At 43.0% G+C, this 24,512-nt stretch overlaps 1 protein-coding gene across 4 annotated transcripts in view; it reads right to left on the bottom strand.

The window, feature by feature from the left end:
• Positions 1 to 23,788, bottom strand: part of CRIM1 (cysteine rich transmembrane BMP regulator 1) — a 315,765-nt gene extending 291,977 nt beyond the window's left edge. For 2 of the 4 annotated variants that reach the window (XM_039532908.1, XM_039532909.1), the window contains exon 1: positions 22,999 to 23,786. In XM_039532908.1, coding sequence (XP_039388842.1) covers positions 22,999 to 23,338 — 340 coding nt within the window. In that variant the 5' untranslated portion in view covers positions 23,339 to 23,786. Of the gene's footprint in view, positions 1 to 22,998 lie in introns of all 4 variants that reach the window. The other 2 variants (XM_039532907.1, XM_039532910.1) reach the window with 2 other exon arrangements.
• Positions 23,789 to 24,512: the final 724 nt, after the last annotated feature.

Below are 24,512 nucleotides of genomic sequence, written 5' to 3' on the forward strand. Positions count from 1 at the left end.
ATAACTGTCTCACAAGCTCTTCGCTGCCAACTACTAAGGAGCTTCTCTTTTAGTGATAAGACTGTACTTTTGAAACAAGAAGATTAAAGTTCCATCCAGTTACTGAATTTCACATGGCTATGGTGTAAGATATCATTATTAACTAAATATGTAGCTAGGGGTAATTAAATGTCTTTCCTGAATACTATAAAGATCAACAGGTTTCAGAGTGGAAGCCGTGTTAGTCTGTATCAACAAAAAGAATGAGGAGTACTTATGGCACCTTGGAGACTAACAAAATTTATTTGAGCATAAGCTTTCATGCATCCGACGAAGTGGGTTTTAGCCCACAAAAGCTTATGCTCAAATTTGTTAGTCTCTAAGGTGCCACAAGTACTCCTCGTTGTTTTTAGAATGATCAACATGTACCATAAAGCACAAGTGTCCCAGAAACCCCCCACAAGAGAATTACACAACAGGCTTAGTACACTATGCACAATTGTTGCACAGGGAGTGGGAGATTTAACAAAAATAAAAAATAAAATCACATTGGTCATTGCCACATGTAGGACACTGGACTAGAGGGGACAATGTTTGATCCAGCCTGGCAAATCCCCTGTTGCTATGAAACAGTCTAAAGTAATTAACAATCAAATCCTACTAATGACATGAAAAAAGGATTCATGAAAAAAATCTTATTTTACCAATTCACCTAAAGAGCAAAACAAAATACATTAACATCCTTTGCACTGGTGCTGCAAAGCAGTTTCCTATAAAGTTGAAGATAAGTTTTAAAGATCACAGCAAACTGTGGTTGCTTTAAAAACCATAATGAGACTAGGCGGCAGGACAAGAAAGTGCAAGAGAGTTTCAAACATCATGGAGAATAAAACACTTTTGTCCCTTGAAGAGATTACTCACCAGTAACTCTTGGTCAAGAGGTACTTCTGGACTAACTGGATGTTACAGCATGATGATAAAAGTCAAAGGGTAGTGTCTGGTGAAAGTGTGCACTGAATTCTAGATTACTTCTTCGCATATCTCCACCAGAGGAACAAGTCTAATGTATACCACTGATGGTGTTGCTGTGGCTATTTAAACCAGGAGGTGCTGGTTTCCTAGCGAAGATGTAACATTGTATTCGGTAGGGAAAAAAAAGTGTCTGTATCACAGGGACAGATACCTGTGGAAACATATTACCAAACTGCTTGCTTTAATTTCTAAAGGGCTTGGTCTTTTCCAGATATGAATGGAGTTCTCTTTTCACATCTATGGTATGGAGACATGTTTCCCCAGAACGTGAAAGGTCTCAGGAAGAACAGAGGGAAATGCATTGGACAAAGCTGAGGCCACTTTAGGCATGAAGCTGGGATGAGACATCTCTGGTCACTCTTTGCAGACCACAGTACAAAAGGTGGCATGGTCATCAACGTATTAAACTCACTTGCCCTCTTAGTAGATGTAATCACTTTGAGGAAGTCTGTTTTGATCAACAAATGCTCTAGAAAGGCTTAAATGAGATGGCTCATAAGGAGGGTTTATTAGCTTTGTTAGGACAAGATTTAGCTTCAATTATAGTGGGGGCTGGAGGAAGGGGAAGACATTTACCATGTTGTTGAGGAACCTGGTGACTATAGGGTGAGAAGGCATACTCATTATAAGAATAGCTGCTCATTAGGTTTGTTCTTAAAAGGTAGACTTTTAAGGAAGCCATCCCTAAACCCCAAAATTTAAGGTGCAGATGGTACTCCAGGACTGCAGTGATCCCAGCCTAATATTGAGTTAGTCCTTTACTAGTGATTCAGATAGTGAACTACAGCCTTTTCTGTTTATTCTAGCTCAGGCTGGAACCTTTCCTGGATTGCAGTAGGATGGCTTGGACTCTGAGGACTCTCTTCATGACCTACAGGCCTCTCTAGTGAGATGGGTCCTTTAAAAAAAAAAAAGGAAAAAAAAGAGAGATGAGGGGGGAGATGGCGATGTAGCCTGATGCAGAATTGGGTGGATTAGTGTCCATTGCAGATGGTGTCCAGAAATCAGAAGTAAACATGCATCTGTATGTTCTATAGGAGGAGAGAGTGGGTCAGAAAGGAGGGAATGAAGGGAGGATGACTGGAGATATGGTGCAAATTGGTATATGGCTCTCAACCGTACCCTCAAAATTGCTGCTTGGACTCATACTCTGAGGGATCCTACTTCTGTACTGCTGAGGATGTTTGCCAGCAGAAGGTTTAGAAGATGCCCGTGAAACTGCATCCCTTGATGTTGTAAGGGAGACTGCAGAACACCGATAGAAGAGAGTCATCTTCTTCAACTCAGAGGAAGTGAATTCCAGAGGGTGGGCAGTGGCCTAAATATTCTGCAGCGCCTTGTCACTAGGCAAGCCACTATTCTCCAATGGGAGGTTTGATTTTCCCCTAGGATTCCAGTGGTGTGTCAGTGCTAGATAAGGGATCACTACCAAGGGAGGGCATGGTGCCTGGCTCAGTGCTCTGTGTTAGAGATGATCGTGTGGCTTCCAAAAGAGTCTTCATGGAGCTCTGAATATAGAGTCACAAGCAGCTGGAGTGAGCCATGGCATGGCTCCAGAGTTCAGAAGGATACCTAGTCAGGAAAGGAGTGCAATACCCTAAAGGCTATTCCGAGGATGCTGCAAGCTCTTCTCCAAAAGAAACTGAAGGCACTCCAGGGTGGCTGTGGAGTGGAACCTGAAAGAGACAGTTACGGTGCAGAATCAGGTAGCAGAAGAGTCATGCAGCAGAGTGGCTAGCACCATTGATGGTGCTAGACCAGGAGTCAGCAACCTTTCAGAAGTGGTGTGCCGAATCTTCATTTATTCACCCTAATTTAAAGTTTTGTGCGCCAGTAATACATTTGAACATTTTTAGAAGGTCTCTCTATAAAATCGATTATAACTAAACTATTGTTGTATGTAAAGTGAATAAGGTTTTTAAAATGTTTAAGAGGCTTCATTTAAAATTAAATTAAAATGCAGAGCCCCCTGGACTGGTGGCCAGAACCCAGGCAGTGTGAGTGCCCCTGAAAATCAGCTTGAGTGCCGCCTTCGGCATGTGTGCCATAGGTTGCCTACCCCTGTGCAAGACCCTCAACTCAGAACAAAGATCAAAGTGCTATCAGAACCTGAACAAGTGAGGTGTTTAAGCTGATCAATGCAGAGATCTCCACAGTCGTTCAGTGCTTGGAAAAAAGTGACAGCAATGCCATCTTAAGGCCCTCAAAATATTCTGGAGTGGGGAGTAAGAAAGGAGACAGCTGGCACCTCTTGTACTGGGGCTGGGCTATTGAAGCTTTATGAAATGATGCTGGATGAATGATTCAGTCATAGTATGGGGTCAAGAAGACCATGGTCTTGAGCCTGTGAGAGAATGCAGTGCTGAGGCCAAAGTATCTTGGGTCCTAATTAAGAGGATCTCAAGCAGAGGCTGGTCTCAATACAGTCCACAAGCCATTTAAATATCAGGCTGCAGGCACTGAGAAGCCACATTAGCCTGAAACATCTCTCCCACAGTTTAAGGAGAGAAAGTGTGGCATACTGTATATTGGGTTACCAAGTGCCAACTATATAACTACCACCAAACATGGGCAGGTACGACCATCTCCACAAAGAACTTATTTTCACACTACTGCTGGTCCTGGAAAGTAGGCAGTGTTCAGCCATTCACCAGTACTATATATAAACCCACTGAGCTATTCCCTCAGTTTATTTCCAAAAAATGCTTGAATTAAGGAGGACCGTACTCAGAAGAACCACTCAGACCAAGTACCTAAGACTTGATACATCATTGATGATTTTCTGAAAATTGGTACTTCATTCTCAGGGTTTATCTAGACCTGAAAGACACTTTGGATTGAAGTAGTGTGTGAATTTAAAACAGAATATCTATTCCAGAACAGTTCCATGTGGAGATGAACACTAGCTCCTAGAAGTACAGCCTCAGGAAAGATTTATATGATGGTGAAATATCTCTTTCCTGACTTCTTCACAATATAAAAACAATTAATGAAATACTTTATTGAACATCATTGTAGCATTTGTTCTAATTATAGTATAGGAAATGTCTGAATTATAAGAGTTAGATACACTTGTTTCTAGAGACAAAAAAGTATGCTTGTTTATTAGCAGCTAACCAGAAGCTCCATCTTTGTTTTAAAAAGGCACACATGCATGTAATGTACAAGTGATGAGAAAATAACTATGTGAGGGAAGAACATATTACTGCTGCTGAAATGTGACACAGTATGAAAATACTTAACTCAAGTTGGTGCACTAAGATTAAAGGAAAGCTTTACTTTACACTGACACTATCCTTCCTGCCCCTCCATTCCCCTCCTCCTGTCACCAAATCTCTTTTCCTGTACTTTGGTTTTCCTTTTTTAACCTGCATGCTATTTCAGTCAATCCTTCCTCCCACTGAATCTCTTTTTACATCCCAGCCTCTTTCCTTCTGGGACAACATCCTTGTGAACATAAACTACCAATACATACCCTGCATCACATTTTCCCCCACTCAACCTCTATCAAGCTAACAAAAGAAAAAAAATGTATGGGGGGAAGGGGGGGGAGGGTCCACTACAAATAAATGTCAAGTTTGAAAGATCGACCTTGCACCCTCCTTAATATACTTTATCTTTAGATAAAAGATGTGCAAGAGTTTCCAGTATATTGTTAAAATGTGAGCAAACACTGTAGCTGAAGTTGTACTTCTGAAATGGTCGCCTTCAAGTTGAATTTTAGGTGACTGATGATGGATTTCTGGGGGAGAGCAAGAGAAGAGAAGCAGCATGCAGGGAGTTGAAAAAGAGTAGTTCTGTGATTTGAACATGAAAAAAATGTAGTTTTTTAAATGAAGTCTTTTGACTTATCTTCTCATATGACCCCTCAGTTTCACAGCTGAAAGAGCTAAGGGATGGAATAAGAAAGTTGCATAAAAATAGCCTTCACTGAGAAAACCTTGTCCTGTTCGATAGGAAGTAGATTTTTGAAGGCTCATAAATGTCAAATCAAAACTAAGTTTGAGACTGGCCATTAAATATTCCTAAACTTGCAAAGTGCAGCCTTAAGGAAAAACGTTGCTGAACATGAATGGAAAAAATACAGCTATGCACTGGAATAGCCAATAGTTTGCTATGAATCACTGAAAACACTTGGGACTGACAGAAGGGATCCTGCAGAAGTTCTAAAAGTAAGTGGGTTGAAGGAATAGCTACTGCAGACAGCCCTTTGGTATCTGGCTGCAAAGGAGGAGAACACCCTGGAAAGGAAAGTCAAATGGGGAGAGATGTAGAATTTACTACCCACCTTTTAAGTAGATGCAGGACCAGCACCAAATATAGAGAAGTCACAAAATCATAGACTTTAAGGTCAGAAGGGACCATTATGATAGTCTAGTTTGACCTCCTGCACAATGCAGGCCACAGAATCTCACCCACACACTCCTGTATCAAACCCCTAACCTATGTCTGAGCTACTGAAGTCCTCAACTTGTGGTTGCACCTTGAAGTCTTTAAGAGAATCCTCCAGCAAGTGACCCGTGCCCCACACTGCAGAGGAAGGTGAAAAACCCCCAGGGCCTCTGCCAATCTGTCCTGGAGGAAAATTCCTTCCCTACACCAAATATGGCGATCAGCTCTCTGATTTAGTCCCATTAAGCTGTTTGAGTCTGGCTTCTACCTCGGATGTGGTAATATCTACCTCCATATCCTCATTCCCATTTGTCATCCTAACATTATCCTTAAGCTCCTCATTAAAGACTGAGGCAAAGTATGTGTTAGATATGTAGGGCTATTCATGAAGAAAGCTTGTGCCTCTACACTGGATGTAGTCCCCCAGCAGCACACCTCCACTGAAGTCATGAACCAGAGACTAGAGCTAGTCATCAATTTTTCAATAAAAAGTGTTTGTTCAAAAATGTTGACTTGTTGAAACTTTCTGCAGGAAAGCATCTGGTTTTGAAAAAGTCAGTCAGGTATGTTTCCCAGATCCAAGATGAAATTTCTGGCCAAAGCCAGAGAGATCCATCCACCCTCGAATTGTCAAGAATGAAGTGGTTGAGGCACTCACCTGGTATGTTGGACCCCAGATTCAAGTCCCCGTTCTGCCTTGTTCGGAGCAGAGCCTTGAACCTTGGCCTCCCACATTTCCAGTTAGTGCACTAACCACTAGGCTAGAGTGTCATTTTTTCCTGTTAGAGTTGTTTGGATTATTGGCTGTTTGGGGGAAGAGGTGGATGTCACAAAAATGTCAAGAGATCTATTTTATTACAGTCCAATTTTTGAACACTTCAAAAGTGAGTCACGGAACAAACAAAAAACCCACTGTTTTCCCACCCAACTCTACCAGGTACACACTTCGTTTTACACACACACACACACAACCTTTAGAAGAAGAGGGGAGAAGAGAATGGATTAGGAATGTGGGGAAATGACGCAAACATCATTTAAATTAGCCCAACACATGCACATTGAAAAAGTACTCCTAATTCATTTCATTGTATTCTCTCAACATTATCCATATCTTCATCTACCTTGATCATCCCTCTCAGTACTCTATTCCAGTGCCCAATTGTAGGTGATTAAAACTCTTTTCAGGTAAGATCCATCCCAGGGAATGAGCAACTGTATAAATTTAAAATATTTAGCCTTTTAAACACCTGTCCTGAATTCTGGAATCCACCCAAAAGACATCTAAACAAAAAGCAAAACAGAAAAGACAGTATTTTCATAATCAGATGGAAATGTGAAAGATGCACTTCAGCAAACCAGTAAGATATTAATTCAGGAAATATATTTGGTCTTAAGACCAAATAACGTGCACTGAGTTGTCATTGCATTAAAAATTGCCATTATTAAAAGTGCAAGAGAAACTGACATTTGAACAGAACAAACAGAACTCTTACCCTGCCTGGGCTTTTATCACTAATATCTGTCCGACAGTAAAATATCCAAGATTATTTTTCAATTTTGGCTAAGTTTTGTCTGCTATTGCAAAGCAGTATTAAAACAGTATTAATTTCTAAAAATACACACTGATATATGTACATGTAACTGAAGTGTTTGTTATGCAGTAAGGCAGAAAAATCGCACAGAAAGAACCAAAACATCTGAAGAATTGTACCAGTAGTCAGGTAAAGACTGACTACCTAGATGAGCACAAATTTCAGTTAAAGCCAGTGGATCCTCCTCATTTGAAATAAGTTGCGACAAAGGGAGGAATTGAATGAGTTGTCTTTTCCAGAGAGAAAGAGCCCGTGAGCCACCGTAGAGCAGGGAGCTCCAATACCAGCACAAACAGTTTAGGACAAATGTTTCAATATAATAGATTTCATTCAAGCAGCACTCAATGCCTGGTAGTGTTCCTTTAGGACAGTCTGATGAATTGGCTAAACAGCGACTGATAAGTAGAGTGTATGTTGGTGTATTTGCTGAGGCTCTTCTTTCTGCTCAGGAAAGTGATGGGTTGCCAAAAGCAGAAGATTCTGTAGCAGTTCAAAGAAGTGGATCAAAAGGCAGGGTTATCTGGACTCCTGAAAGGAGAATGGCATTTGATAAGCTGAGGAACTGCATTGAAACCCACCAAGTGTTAGGGCCAACAGAACTGAACTAAAGCACTAAAGCAGTAGTTGCCTCAGCTGTGGTGCACAGGGCACGTGCTACCAGGGGCTGGGTCAAGTAAGGGCCAGTAACACCGCACTGCAGAGGCCCCATGAAAGATTACTACAATTTGTTGCTTGCAGCCTTGTTGTAGTTGTGTGGGTCCCAGGATATTAGAGAAGCAAGGTGGGTGAAGCAATATTTTTTATTGGACCATCTTCTCTTGGTGAAATATCCAAGCTTACACAGAGCTCTTCACACCTGGGAAATTAAGTGGTAGTGTCACCGCTAAATACAAGGTGGAACAGATTGTTTAGCAGAGTTCTCTTACTCAAAGACAAACTCTTCCCTAGAATTACCACCTAGGTCCCACCTCTTCACACCTATAAAAGAGCACCAGATGCCAGTTGGGGTATGTCTACACAGAATTTTGGAGACGATGGAAGCAAGCCTCACACACTGGGTGAGCAGACTTTGGCAAAAAGAGCAGTGTAAACAGCACTTCAAAGTTGCAGCTTGGTTGGAGCTCAGGCTCTGAAGTCTGCCAAGTCTGTTGATCTGAGCTGGGAGGTTCACTCCCAGTCTCCAAAATACTGTGTAAATATAGCCTCATTCTTTCCTTTTCATTCACTTAAAGAGCAGCAGTCTAGGAATGTCTTATGACAGCCCAGAAGAGCTTACTCATGCATCCTATTCTAGCATGGCCTACTTCCAGGTCCTGTCGGCTTGCGCTGCCCTCCTCAGGGAGGCCTGCAGTCATCCTCAACAGGGGCCAGGGATGAGGTTAAACCACAATCGTACTACGTACAACTACCCACCCATGGCTAAGGACTCACTGCTGGAAGCCCCTACCTCACAAATATGTCAGACTGTGCCTGAGAGACCTCCTTTCTGCTGGGTCTTGTCACTGGGCAAGTACATCCATCACCCTGGGGGTGTGGCACGGGCATGATAGCCCTGCGGTTAAGCCAATATGGCTGTCCTCAGCCTCAGGGCTACGTGGCCCACTGACTGGCATCAATAGGACTCCACCGTCTGCAGGGAAGTTCAACCTAATGGCCAGAGTCAATACGACTTCCCTCGGCTGCAGAGAAGCACAGCCCGATAGCCAGAGTCAACAGGAGGGTTTTTGGTGGGCCGCCCCCCAAAAGTGGGCAGCTGGGATAGGGGGACCCAGGCCCTCCCTGCTCCACTAAGTCCCAGCCCAGGGCCCTGGTAGTGGCAAATGGCTTCGCCACCAAGTCAGCGGGGAATCTGCCCACAACACGCCAACTGCTGCAGGGACACTGGCTAGTCCCTCCCTGGGCTACTTCCTACTGTAACTCCTGCAGTTGAAGTTGGGGTGTCTTCAGAGTCTTTGGGCTCCTCAGGTGGAAACTGCAATCTCCCTGGGGGTTCTGCAGGTACTGGGCACTTGCCTAGGCCCCGGCATTCTCCTGCTCCAGCGGTCCAGGATCCTGGCTGTTCCTCGGATGGAGCCAGCGAGGTACGTCCATCCTCCTGGGCAGTCAGCCCAGACTGAAGTAGGCTGCTCCCTTTTATACTGCAGCTGGAGCACGCCCAGCAGGATCGAGGGGTTGTGGCTTCCTCTCCTAAGAGTGCTGCCTTAAACCCTTCTGCTCCAGCTCGACTCCCCACAGAAGTCAACACTAGTACTGTCCTCAAGCGTCTGACAGATCTATGCAAAGCCAAGCCTATTAGCCCTTATATATTGCAACTCATGATTTTATTGGGGAGGGGTTTTTGTTATTTCTTAATGACTCCAGGAGTTGTGGCTTTATGTGATAAAATAAGCAAGTAGAGGTTTTTAAATAAAGTCTCTAATCCTCATGGTTTCAGAGAAAAGCTTGGAAATGTGACCCCTGAAAGCTCAAAAGCCAGAGTTAGATTAAAAGACCAAAATTATTTTTGTTTATAGCTCCTGATTTAACCCAATTTTATTTTTGAATATGTGGGGTTGGCAGCACTACATTACGCCAGTCCTTCATTGGACAGTCCAAATAAGAGAACCTTCTCCAGTGTTCCATTATGTAAATGAGACCCCACACTTGTACTAGAGGGGAGCATGGAATGCACATCAAGTGGAATTTCAACTGTTGTAATAATTTTTCTTGCTTATTCCAACTCCAGGAAAATTGATGTGTGGGGAGACAAAACTGTAAGAGGGAGCGGAGCCTTTCCAGCAGTTTTCCAAGCCAGGCTCAAACTCTAAATCCACTTACAAATTAGAAAGAAATCTCAGAATCAATCATCTAAGAGGTCTAGAGGAATTTTGTTACAAGTTGGTAACTTTTTCTAAACATAATTTGAATCTGCTCAGGTTGGATAAAAATCACATTTTTTATTTGTCAGATTTTTTGATAAAATGCTTTGAGGACAAAACCTATCTAAAGGTAGTTTTAATTAAGATACATTATAGTTCAAAGATACCTCATCATGGAATAGGGATTATAAATTCTAATTCTATAGTAAGAGACAATATATCCATGTAACGTTTAAGAAAAGTTTTGTAAATGAGTTCCAATAGTTCATGTATTAGGGACCCAATTTTATGGGGTTCTGTATAGATTATTTAGGTTAATCTTTCTATCTACCCAATGGGACTCAGTGCTCAGTCTAGAAGATACCACCAGAGATGCTTAGTTTTGCAGTTCTCAAACTGTGGATGTGTGTCTCCAGAAACAACACTTAACAGCAACAAATCTTTTTAAATAAATACACAGAAGTGAGAAATAACACACCTCAACCCTATTGTCCCTCTGCAAATTTGTGTACACAGTCAATCCCTTCCCTCTCTCTAAAAGTGCAAAGTTTCAAAAAGTTCAATGAATAGAAGATTGTTGGGAGCGGAATAGATCCTGGACAAGGAGAAGTAGTCTGGAGATAAATGTGAGAAGGGAAGCACAAGCAGTAGAAACAAAAGTGAAACTATTTGAGCAGCATATTCCAGAAGTCTTGAGGTCTTTTTGAATGTAGTTTTCATTGATTTGAGATCTACCATACCATTTTCTCACTAGAAGGGAAAACCTATAATAGCAGCAGGCTGTAAAAGAGACCCAGTATGTGTTTCATCTATCTCTGAGTTGTGAAGAATATGTATTAAGGTTATAACAACCAACAAGAATGCACTTTTACACAGAAATCCATGATTAAATCAAGTCTTCTTGACTAGTGATTTAAATTATGGCTTAAATCAATTTGATTTAAATCAAATCTACCCTGAATCTGCTGAATTCAAAAATGGTGGTTACCAAATTGAATTTTCAAGTTTAGACCTCACACTTGCAAATAAATATAGCTTTTACACACAAACACACACACAGAGCTTGATAACAACCATATTTGGATTCAGAACACTCTGGACTTGTTAACTTTTAAGATAACAAAACAAATGCCTCTTACTGTTAACTTTTCTGAAAACCCAACTAGTCTATTATGGTTCTCAACAGTACATTACACATGACACTCAAGCAGAAAGACACCCACATAGAAAAACTTAACACATATTAAGTTTGCAGTGAAATGAAAGTTGATCTACTTTAGCGGTCTCCTACATGCTTCCTGCCAGTTTTGTCACCAAAAATGTTGCTGTCTAGTATTTTGCCTAAGAATAGCAACAGGAGAAGGTCACAGCACCACAGATTTACTGCTTAAGAAAACAGAATATTCAATACTGTTAATGAAGTTCACATTCTGGATCTTCAGGCAACTTTCATCCTGAATTATTGTTGCAAATTGACTAAGTACTATTAAATTGGTCTATGAGAGCGATATTGAGTATGTTGAAATACTCAAATGAAGTCCTTAAAGAATAGGAGGGGGATTTACTTTGTACTGGGTAACAGGTTTTTTTTGTTTTTTTACAGAAACTATAGGTTTGCATGCCCAGGTAGGGGAAGAATATGCATACCCTATACTGAAAGTCTCTTTGGGCTCAAACCTTTCAGAAGGGTCATACAACAGTTCCTCCTTGTGAAAAGCGTATGTATTCTTCTATGAATGAAGTCATCTACAGTAGAACCTCAAAGTTACAAACACCAGAGCTATGAACTGACAGTCAACCACACACCTCATTTGGAGCCAGAAGTACACAATCAGGCAGCAGCAGAGGAAAATAAAAAGGAAACAGTACAGTACTGTATTAAACTACTAAAGGAAAGCAGCATTTTTCTTCTGCATAGTAAAGTACCAAAGCTGTAGTAAGTCAATGTTTCGCTGTAAACTTTTGCAACAACCATAACATTTTGCTCAGAATTATAAACATTTCCATTACAAACCACCTCCATTCCAGAGGTGTTTATAACTCTGAGGTTTTACTGTACATGGCTTCTTTACTGCCTGGAGCAAACTCACTTTAAAAAAAGAAAAAAAAAAAAAGTACTTTTTCCATTTAAACCTCCTTCTACCATCCACTTAATGCCGCTTGGGAACTTGTCTTGAAGACCATTCATTATGCAGAGAAATGTGCAGGTAAAACAAGCTAATGAACTATCATTGCTTGTAGAAGATATGAGTCTGTCATACTGTGCAAGTATGTAATGCCTTCCCTTCTGTGCTCATTCACAAAGGATACCAGCTATAGGACTTTGTTATTTCCATCACCTTTGGAGTTTAAGAGTAAAAGAAAGTATGCCTTCAGAAGGGTGTAAAATTAACAATTTAAAATAAAAAACACAAAATACATCTTAGACAAAACACATTCTAGACAAATTCACTAAGTAGCGTGCAGACTGTAGGCCAAGAGGTCAAATTAAGTCAGAGACTGTTTATTTGTGCCAACCCAACCCCAGACTAACAGGAAGGCGGATGTCAGCTTTGCTGACTTCTATCTTTCTTAATAGAATAGAGAACATTTCACATTATCCTGTGTGGTTAATAAACCTATGCCTGGATGACCCCACTTTTTGAACATAGTCTATCAGATTCCTTCAGAAGGTATAAATGAGAAATAGCAGGTTTATGAGCTTTTCTGCTAATTTGATACGGTGGGCAAAGTCAAGGATATTTCACTTGTTCTAGGGATGAGTGATCTAGCAGAAAGGCCTGCCAAACTTAATTTTGCCCATCAAGTTAGAGATACACACTGTGGAATGTATAAATAAAAAGAAGAGCCACTATCTCTATATTTGAGCTTGCCATATCCCAAACTTAACATTTCAGAAGGAGGGGGTCAAGTTTTAGGGGAATCTCAGAGGCTTGATAAGCCAGTACTCTTCCTGAAAAATGCTTTGTGTTCCTCCCTCCTCCTCCTCCCCTCTTTTAAGTAAAGCTTAAAACTCTAGCCCCTATGGCCATGAACAACATTCAGATTTGTTAACTATGGGGTATGTCTACATTAGAAACACTAAAGCAGCACACACCTTAACTACAGTGACAGAAGGAGTTCTGCTGCTGCTGCTGTAGTAAATCCACGTCTCTGAAAGGCGACAGCTAGGCCGATAGAAGAATTCTATCAACCTAGTGCTGCCTACACTGGGGCTTAGGTTGGCTTAACTGCATCTCTTAGAGTCTGTGAATTTTTCCACACCAGAGCAACATAACTCAGGGCTTGGCTACACTTGCAAGTTGCAGCGCTGGTAGAGGCTTTCCAGCACTGCAATTAGTAACCGTCCACACCTGCAAGGCACATCCAGCGCTGCAACTCCCTGGCTGCAGCGCTGGCTGTACACCTGGCCAGGTTGGGGTGTAGCGATTGCAGCGCTGGTGATCCAGCGCTGCTCATCAAGTGTGGACACACACCAGCGCTTTTATTGGCCTCCAGGGAATAAGGAGATATCCCAGAAAGCTTTTAACTAAATTACTCTTTGTTTTGTTATGCAGCCTCTCTTTGTTTTGTTGTGAACTCCGACCAGAGCGCCGTTGAACTGCTTATCTAAAAAACAAACACTGATCACAGCAAACAGGAGCTATCTGTACCTGGCTGTGAACGATCAAATGAGAGGCAGGGAGTGAATGTTTGCTTGACAGAGAAACAGCATTGGAGGCAGGCTGTTTGCAATTAAGACCAAGGGTTCGTGAACATTTTGTGATTTTTCAATCCAGGAAACTAACACAGTGTTGGCTCCAAAAATCCACTCTCTCTCTCTTCCCCGCTCCCTGTCACAGTACACCACCCTCCACCCCCCTCTTTTGAAAAGCACGTTGTTGCCACTTGAATGCTGGGATAGCTGCCCATAATGCAGCACTCCCAACAGCGCTGCAAATGTTGCAAATGTGGCCACACACCAGCGCTGGTAGCTGTGAGTGTGGCCACACACCAGCGCTGCTCCTACACAGCTGGATGACCAGCGCTGCAAACTACCAGCGCTGCAAACCGTAAGTGTAGCCAAGCCCACAGTTGACCTACATTTTAGGTGTAGGCCAATCCCAAGTTTAAATTTACCCAGTGATGCCTGTTGGAGACTGACTACACGAAACAATACCTCTGATGGAGATGTAAAGCTGTCTTATTTATCTCAATGGGTGAAAAACCTCAAAACCTAGTAACTATTTAAGGGCTTATTCTGGAATAAGAGTGCCCACACAGTGAGCTATACCAGTATAATTATACTGGATTAAATTCACTCAGTTTATACCAGTATAAAGCTTTCCTGTTTACATAAGCCTTAAAGCCAGGTTTACACTATACATTACCTCCTTGGCATAGTGTCAATTAGGAGTGAAAAAGTGTGCACAGACAGCTTATATGACCAAAAGATTGCTTCTGCTGATATAGCTTATGTCATTCGGGGAGATGGGTTAACTACACTAGCAAAATAACTCCTTTTGCCAGTATAAACTGCATCTCCACTACGGCGCTTTGTAGAGTAGACTAGCATTAACTGTTGAAATTAGTTATTTCATAGCTGATCAACATACCCAAGAAAGAAGAGGGCTAGTCACACAGTTTTCACAAGCTAGTGTGAGTAGTGTTTCATGGCACCTCAAGAGGCAGAACTAGGGAAAAATACCACTACTCAATGTCCTATTTGACCCTGGGTAAAGAGAATAGTTTGAAAATATTCAAAGTACAAAAACTTTAAAAAGTCAACCAACGAAGTGTTTTAACTGATTTTGTTCATACTTAAGTTCTTTAGCTTCAGGTAGAGAACAAGAATGAAAGCCTTCAGTACAAATTTGAGTTAAGAACCTAAAAAAACAAAAAGTAAAAAAAAAGGTGGTGCTGGTGGGAGGTAAGAATGGAATACCCAACCTAAAGTTAAAATTAACAATGCTGTACAACTAGGTAAGAGGTCTTTGGACTACAGTAATGAGCTAGATATATCAACTTCATATGGTGCCATGCAAGTTAAATGCTATTGCAGCTACAGAAGCAAAGTGTCACACACCAAGAAATTACCAATGCAACCACATTGGACAAGCAGAAGAGGATTTAAAGAAGAACAAATGTTACTGAATATGGAGAAATACAGAGGTAACTAAACAAATTTGGCTATTTGCTTAGTCTGGAGTTATTTGCACAGATTCTTACTAATGGAGAATTTTAGACAGATGAGGCAGGAGTAAGAAGATTGAGCAAGAAAGTTTTGGCTAAATATCAGCAAAAAAAAAGTTTCCTGACATATGGGTAATTAGAGGGACTTATCTCCAAAAGAAAGTACTGAAATCCTAATTCCTACAGATGGGTCGAGTACTGTTTAAAATATTTTATATATATTAGTATCACTGCACAGAGCATGAGTTAGATGGCCTGCCTTCTCCCACTCAGCTTTCTTTAATTTGGGAGGAGTGGAAATTTTGCACATTTGTGGTAATTTCTAGACTGGTTCCACACACACACACACACCCAAAAACAAAAAAACATGTTCATGACAACATGAAAGAACTGTGAGGGTTCTGCCACAGCAGTAGTTTGTCACCATATCTGAACTCAAAAAAAAAAAAAGTGACCTAATCTGGTGCACATTTTTGAGTATGTCCTGAACTCAGCTACCTAACACCATAAGATCAAGAGTAAAATTTTCAATAGCCATTTCCCAAGAGAATTTCAGAGGCAAGTCATATTTGACAGTGGGACTTTGGCTTCTAAATAACTGAGAAGCTTTTGTAACCATTTTATCTGAAAACTATATAGCACTTGGCCCAAATAGACACCAGAAGATAGAGCAATGCCACAAGCAAGGATTAAACAGGGAGGAGAAACAAGGATATTCACATTTGCTGTAAAATAGCTCTCTCCTCAAGAGAAACCCACTAGAAGTTATAGAAACAAGTTTTACATTTGTGAAGATGATTCCACTGATCCTTCTTCCTACAAGCAGCACCTACACCATATGCGGAGTAATGGAATCTTTAAAGCTTTAAGAGATGCACATTTTATAGCTCTTTAGATAAAATTCCCTCAACATTAAAATTGTAACACTAATAATGCTGACAAAAACCAGTAAAAGCTGTCCCCAGAAGCATCACTGCCTTCATTTCAGATGCGAAAATGGACACAAACTCTGTTTTAGTCTAGCAAAACATAATAATAAAAAACATCCACAGTTTAATCCTGTCTTCAGTCTTACTCAGTGGTGAGTCACAGACTTTGTGGCAGCAATCTACAAAATTTAATTTCCTTTATCAATTTTAGATTTGCTGTATCTCAATTTTGCTACTGTATTCTTGTACAATCCTTCTTGTATTTTGAGAAAGGTAAATCAAGTGCATTTATTTATCCTCTGCTACACCAGAAGTTTGGTACATTTCTGTCATGTCTTCTTTCTAAACTAAGTAGTTTCAATATTTCTTCATATGAAACTTTTATAGAAAGATCATAGGTTTCCTACTGCTCAGTCAAGTTACAGTCCCCCCAAGAGCCAAACTGACAAACATGACTGAAGACTAGGCAGTAATTCTTAGCCTCTAGATAGACGTAATTAAATTCTGTAGGAGGTACAGGACACCACCCCACATGGTGATGCATGTACCAGATTTGTACAAAGTCTTCCTCAAAAGAAAAGACCAATATAACCTAATGTAAATACTAACATGTTGTATCTATACATGTATTACACAGTTGCCTAGGTGAAAATTTATCTCCTAACCCCAACAGACCACTACTTCATGTAGCTAGTTTCGTACAAGACAAGTTTGAAACAAGCTACAGATAGTAAAAAAGCTAGAAAGCTGAGCGTAGAGAAAGCTTTTGACAAGTTAAAATGAACAACATATCAGGCTGAAGTGTTCAGCATATGTGATTCAAAGATCATTAATACAGATTAGTGGACACAAAATTGATAAGGTGAAGTATTCTCCATTTGTCATTTCTGCTCCAGTACCTTTATTATCTAAGCAAAATTACCCTGGCTACCAAAAGGCAAGGTATGCTTGGGCATATTCTTATGAAAGACTAGAAGATATGATAAAACTTCACTTATAACAAATAACTTGGTTATTTCGAGTCCACATCAGCAACAAGTTAATACTATCATCACAGAAAACAAAACCACGAAAGAAACTGCAAATCTACAGATAAATTATTGTATATACTCGATCATAAGCTGGTTCGTTTATAAGCTGACCCCCCAAGATGGATAAGTAAAAATGGCAAATTTTTATGACCCACTCATAAGCCAACCTATGATTCGGGGGTCGGCAAACTTTGGCTCCCAGCCCATCAGTATAAGCCGCTGGTGGGTGGAGAGGGTTTGCAGGCATGGAGGTAAATCTAAGTAAACAAAAGTGTCCTGGCCTGCCAGCAGCTTACCCTGATGGGCCGGGGCAGCAACTGGGGGGGAAATGTTGGGGGGGGAGGGAAGAGAGAAGCTGGGGGTCAGGGCAGTAACCCCTATGACCACCCCACACATGACCCCACCCCTAACCTGGGACCTCCTCACATGACCCCTCCCCCTGTAACTTCTCCCCACCCCTAGCCCAAGACCCCCACACTCTCCCCATCCCATCCCTTCCAACCTTAGTTGGGGCAAGCCAGAGGAGGATGTTTCTGGCCTGGCCAGAGCTGCTCCAGCAGGCCAGGCAGCGCGGACACAGCCTGCCAGCCCAGGAGCTGCAGTTGCTTCTGAGCTAGGGGGAGAGCAGCGTGGCCAGAAGACGAGAGACTCTGGCCCTCCCTCTTCCCTTCTGGCTCTGCTGACTGTGCTACCTCTCCTTGCCCCCACTGTTGGGGGCGGGGGGAAGAGCTGTGTCCCACCTCTCCCCCCCCCCATACCCATTCATAAGTCAACCCCCTTCTCTGATGCTTCCCTTTTATTACTAAAAAAATTCCACTTATGAACGAGTATATATGGTACTTATTTAGTATGCTGCTGCCATGTAAGTTTCCACCCATTTACTTTAAGACACTTCTGCAAAGTGATCAAAACCTCTCTCTAGGACGGAGAACAGTGGGAGTTAAGACAAAGTTTAAACGATTCTAAGTTTGTAAGAAAAAAGTATCTACAAGCCAAAGGTAAAAAGTGTGTGTCGGGGATGGGGTGGGGTGGGGGGAAGGAGGAGAGATAGCCTGACCACTGATAAGCAAGAGTAATGAAAGTAGTCCAGCTCCCTCATCCCTAACTCTAAACTCCATTCACAGCAAGAGACTCCTGCCATAGAGCTGTCCCTAAACAGAATGGAGGGCTCTAAGCACCTCTGGTTAACAAAACAACTTGATAAGTCTAGCCAAATATCCAGCCAGTGAATGTAGTTCTTATGAAAGGAGAGGGGCTGACAGCCATAGGGAGTCAGAATATGCACACCCACTGTTCAGTAATGGCAACAGTTCAAGCTTCCCATGAGTTCTCACTTGGAATAGTAGGAATCAACCATGCTTAAAAATCCACACACACACACACCCCAAACTCTTATCCACCAGCTACTATTAAGTTTCTGTGGTGTTCATACACCTCCATCAGGAGCTAAATGGAAAAAAATTATTTCATGTCAAACATTTTCAAGTTCTTCAAATTAAAAAAAAATGCTTTACAATTCTGAAGTCAGAAAACAAAGGCTACATTTTAAAGCTCAGGTGTTTTAAATCTGGGCACCTAGTTTTACATGTAGGCAGCTAAATGAAGGAGTACCCTTACCTTTAGAGGTCTAGGGTACCCACAACTTCCAGTTAAGTCAGTGGGAGTTTCAGGTGTTCATCTCTGGAGAGCAAACCGCTTGATAATTAAGTGCTTAAACATATGTTTGGGGTAGCTGGCGTTAGACTCTCTCTTTGACCTGGCTTTCTCTAATACATGCATAACACGTGCATATGTAAAAAAAACCCACCAAAACAGACACTCCATTGCACACATTTTTACCACTGGGGAGAAGCGTGAACAACATGTGACAGATGCTAATCGTATCATTTAATGGAAGGCATTCAGATACTACAGTGATGAGCACAGTATAATAATCTGAGCAAAACACCCGAGTTTGAGTTGACCAAAATTTCCTAAGATCACTTTCAAACAAACAAAAACAATCTACACAGATTTCTAACACTAAACAAAAATCAGAGTATGAGAAGTCTGTTTCCCCAAAGTAAATGCACTAAATAGAAAACATAATTAATCCATCAATTACATTAGAAACATTTGCTATACACAAGTAGCTTAATCAAAATAGACAATTGCTCATTCCTTTACATATTACAAAATGTTTCCAATAATTGTTCTCACTAAGCTATCAAGTTAATCTTAAAGCATCAAAAGGAAGAGTTACAATAAGACTTTTCACTGGTGATCCTTTTTTAGTCTGCAGAGTCTATAGTGATTGATCAAATTCATATTTGAATTGGGTCCAATTAACCTCTTAAGAAACAGTAATTTCTCAGTATTTTAAAATATTAATATGTTGATATCTTAATACACAAGAAAACTACACACCAAGATATACAAATATCTTGTTTATGTGCTAAAAGGCCATAAACAGGCTCATGTTATCATTACAGAGGCTGCAAAGACTTGCTCTCCATAAGACATTATTGTGAAAGATTAAATTTAGATACCCACTCCCTTCCTGAAATAAATACAGAATTCTGATTTTCTCCCCTAGGTTTTGCTTTCATTAGGAAAAAATAGCATTAGCAAACATGCATTAACCTCAACCTAAAAAGTGTGAAAACTATGAACTATTTTTGTTGGGTTTTTTAAATTAAAATCAGCAAAAAAGTGGCACCTTGAGGTAGCACAGGTTATTTTCACACCATGCTGATGCATTGGTTCAGCACAAATTCATACAGAAGAATCCACTTCCTAAAGTACCAATGCTACTGGTAGCATCATACTTCAGGATTAGAGGCAAGTTCTGAATATAAATTCCTCCATTGGAAGAGACACCACAAAACTACTTTGTTCCACCAAAAGCGCAGATCACATTGATTTTGCTTTTTTGAGAAAACAACATCAACTGAAGTAGCTGTAATTGCAGCAGGTATAACTTACATCAGTCTCTGAAGACAACTGTAGGATCCTGAAAACATGAGAAAGTTTTTCTATGTCAGAAAGGGTCTATGTCAGCTCTGTCTCAGCTAAGCCATTTATGAAACCACAAAAATAAAAAATTTCTACACTTATAGTTGTAACCAGTAGGGGTCATTTCAGTGTAAAAATTGCAATGAAAGGAAGAGAAAAAAAAGTAAAAGATATCAGTTTCTTTTCACATACACGGTAGTTATATACATTGTTTCCTTATCTAGTCAATTTCACTTTTATTCAAGCATATCTGTTATAGAAGAACTGCAAACACTGCAATAGACATGACATATAGTAATAATTTATCCTGTTAACACTATAAGTAGTCTCTTCTTCACAGGCTAAAAGCTAGCAGTAAGACAGACAACCTACCCTGTCATACTTCTACCTGCAAGTTATATATCTAAACTGTCTGATTAGTTCAAAATAAGTCCTTTTATTGGTTTAGAGATAGAAATTTTAATGTTTTCCCACCCCAAAACAAAAAAAGTAGGCCAGTTACATACCAGTTTCATAGCTTAAGACAAGGCAATTACAGGTAGAACTTTACATAAAGCAATATTTATCCTAGTAATATCTTCTAGATTTGATAAGTTTAAGCAGTTGCTTCTTTCATTTGAGAATAATAGTTCCTAAATTATCTCGATGATTGCTACAGGAACAACTGGAACTAGTTTCCAGTCACAGAGCACTGATTGAAATATAATCTTGCCAACGGATGCTTCATACCATTTTTAAGAGAGTATATGGTATGCTACTAGTTGAAATCATGCAAAGTTCATATTGCATCACTTCAAAAAGAATGAAATATTCCTAAACTGCCAGAGAAGTCCACATTGTGATACACCAAGAGAGCTGGCTTGTGAAGACATTTAATGACTGTAGGCTTTCATTATTCCACTCTCCAGATCACGCTATGCTTATACTTGGAACATGCAAGAAGAGGAACCATTATCCAACTGAAAAAATATTTTAATCATGATAACTTTCTATATACTTATAATATTCTGTATATGTATATTTGTTTTAAATCAATTTGTTTCTATGTATGTGGGAAAGAAAGACCAATGCAACACAGAATGAATCAAGCAAGCCTCTTGAAAAATTAGTTCAGAACTATTTATTAAAATACTCAACCCAATTCTGCTCTCTTCACTTCAGCTATGCCCATGGAACCCCACTGAACGAATCCTGAGGGAAAAATGTTATACTATTTGTTTCTGTATATGCACGGCACACCAACTTCTCTCATCTTTTTATGTTGTGGTTTATTAACTTGTGGATAATATCAGTTATAAACTAGTACTGGATACTAAAATGATACGTTTACCAGCAAAGAACATATTTAGAAGGCTGTCAGTTTTGTCACGATGGCAGTTTTATTTTAATGGGTTTTGTTGTGTTGTTTTCAAACAGTTTTTGGACGAGTGCCTCCTCCTTAAAAGATATTTCCGAACTCCTTACTGCCCTCTAGCCCTAAAAGCCAAGAACACCCTCTCCTTTTACTTTTCAGAATTGTCCGGTCTGTCTTTAAAAAACCCACCAAATAAAGTTATGCATTTTCCACACTGAACTATTTCTAATCTCTTAACATCACGATGTATTTTACTTTCTTACATTTTAAAAAGTTTCCCTTCCTCAGCAACCTGACAAATGACAGACTCCAGGACTCCTCCCTGCCAAGTAAAGGTAAGCAAGTAAGCTACAGGGGAAAATATTCCTGCATTTCCTATATCTAGTCATTTTCGCCACATACGACGCAGGCAAAGTGAGATTGGCGGGTTGGAGAAGAGCTGCTGCCGCCGCACGGATTTTTCCCTTGTAGGAAAAAGACGCATTTCATCACGGCAGCCGGGGGGGGGGGGGGTGTTAAGTGACAGGAACAGGAAGGAGAAGTTTGCCATAGACGATCAGTCTTTGTATTTCCTTCCACAGAAGGAATCCGGAATAAGCATCACGTGTATTATTGATCTCTGTTTATTGCATGAGGGCAGATTGCCAGGCTGTTGTTTCAAGCGCTTTAAATCTTATCAAGAAATTTGGCAGGGACATCAGTAGTTGGCCGAATTGATACTAGTTAACATGATCTACGAATGAAAAGGGATTCGAGACTGCACCAGTTTTGGAATTTATAACAAACTACTTCAAACTACCAAACTTAAGTCAACGTTTCAAAACATGCGTTTTTCTCAGCAGCAGCAACATTCAGTTAAATCCTGTCCGAAAGTCAGCGTGAAGGCAAAAAAGTTAGTTGCTACCACAACACGATTACTACTGGTCTAATTTTCCTCTCCCGGTTGCGAGAAGCAGACAGTCTCACGTAAGAAACGGCATGGCTGGCAGCAGCAGAACCATTACTAATGTCGAAGAAAGCAATAAGGTAACAGAAAGAGAAAGCCTAGGTTACTACTCGATACCAAACGCTGCCAGGAGGAAACAGATCAGTGCCCCACCAAAACAACTAGTGACATCCTCATTCAAATTTAAACAATCGCAATTGATTTGTAGACAAACGCGGGAGACGGAATAAGCGTAATAACTCCCCAGAGCTGCAAATAAATACAAAAGAGAGCACCTGCCCGTGATCAGTGGACAGGTTGGGAAATAATCACGTGTTGCTCCCTTTCCAACTGCACGGAGATTTAATTGGGAGGGGGAAGGGAAGAGGGGCAGAAAAACCCAGGCAAACTCCATCAAGAACAAGGTCCCACCAGCCAGCCTTACCCGCCCGCCCCGACACCTCGCAGATAAGACATGCTACTATTCAAAGCAATTCGCATTTAAACCCCCCAGCAGCTCTCACAGACTCTGCACTGGACGGGTTGGGGGGAAACAATCCAGTCACAAGGCAACGGGACCCCTTTGCCCAGCCCTTTAGCTGGCTAACGAGAGGGGGCCGCAGCGACTCTCGCGCTGCAGGCAAAGGAGCTTAAAACTTCGCGGAGAGGGAAGCGGGGAGGCACCGGGCAGGGCGGGGGCAGCCCTGACAGGAGCAGGGACGGGGCCGCGCTGCTGTTACCTTCGCAGACGCCCACTTCGTACTCGGTGATGGAGTCCCCGTTGAGCGGGGGGCGGATGACACAGCGCAGCCCGCGGTCGCAGGCTCCGTGCAGCCCGTAGACGCCCCCGCAGCTCTCGTTGCGCTGCCGGGCGCACATGAAACAGCAGCCGCAGATGCCCAGCACGATGCTGCCGGGGCAGCTCTTGGGCTCCTCGCACTTGGACTCGTCGCAGGGGAGGCAGACGAGCGCCCGGGTCCCGGACTCGCCCAGCAGCACCAGGAGCAGCCACCCCGCCCCCAGGTGCCAGCCGCCGCCGCCCGGGCGCCTCCTCCCCGCCAAGACCGCTGCCAGGTACATCCCGGCCGCCGCCGCCGCCCGGCCCGGCCCGGGGGAGCCGCGCAGAAGCCCCCGCACTAGGTCACGGATCCCAGAGTCCGGCCCGAACCAGCCCAGCGTCGGCTCCTGTCCGCCGCCCCCGCCTCCGGCCCCCGGAGAAAAGTTTCCTCTCTGCGGCGCCAGCCAAACTTCTGCTCCAAGCGGCGGCGGCTCCGCCCGCGCCCCTCCGGGAGGCAGCGTCCGCCCGTCGGTCCCTCGCCTGCCCCCTGCGGGCTCCGCGGCTCCCGCTGCCCCACCGGCTCCTCGCTCAGCTCCGTGCGGGGTCGCGCTGGGAGGCTGCGGCGGGTCCTGGCGGAGTGAGTGCGGCGGTGGCGCTTGGCTCTACCCCGCTCGCTGCCCGAGCTCGGACTCCAGCCTCCGGCTGCCTGCGACTCTCCCAGCTCTGCACGCGACCCCGCCCCGTTCCCCATTGGGCGGCGATCGCGATCGCCCCGCCCCGCCTTTCCGTCCGCCCAGCTCATTGGCTAACTGACTCCGCTCCGCCCCCTCCTCCTCCTCAGCCCCAGATCGTGGAGCTAGAGGCTCCGCGGCAGCCGCCTGGGCCCCACCGCGGCGACCGTCTCCCTCCGCCCCTTCCTCGCCCGGGGCTCCGCGCGCGCGCGGGCGGAGGCGGAGCGACGCGAGGCCGGAGCTCCGTGCGCCTGGGGCCCCGCCCGGGCCGAGAAGGCAGCAGCCCGGAGTCGGGACAGGCGGCGCCTCGCGACCGGGCGGAACTGAGGGAGCCTCCCCCTCCTCCCTGGGGTACAGGACCCGGGACAAGACTCTCCCCACCCCGTGGTTCTCCTCAGCCAGGGCCACGGAGCCCCGAGCCAGGGGGTATTACCGGGCTCCCAGCAACGCACCGGGGAGCGGCTGCTGCCCGCAGGACTGAGGCGGAGGTTGCTGGCGCGCCGGCGGCTGTACTGCGATTGAAGCTTTTCCGGCTCCTTACAGGGATGAGCGTGGTATAAACATCTGGCGAGCTGGGAAGTGTCGCCGCCCTGGCCCTGCCCGTAACAGCGCTGACAACACCTCGCCAAAAGGGTTGGGTGCTCTCCCAAGCTCGCTTCTTCCTCCCCGCCCCCCCCCCCCCGAGCCCAGGGGAAAGCCTCCATTGCTCCCATCCGTTTAAGACCTTGAGCTTTTCACTTCCACT

This window comes from Mauremys reevesii, linkage group 3, assembly GCF_016161935.1.
Source record: "Mauremys reevesii isolate NIE-2019 linkage group 3, ASM1616193v1, whole genome shotgun sequence".
Classification (NCBI taxonomy): domain Eukaryota; kingdom Metazoa; phylum Chordata; order Testudines; family Geoemydidae; genus Mauremys; species Mauremys reevesii.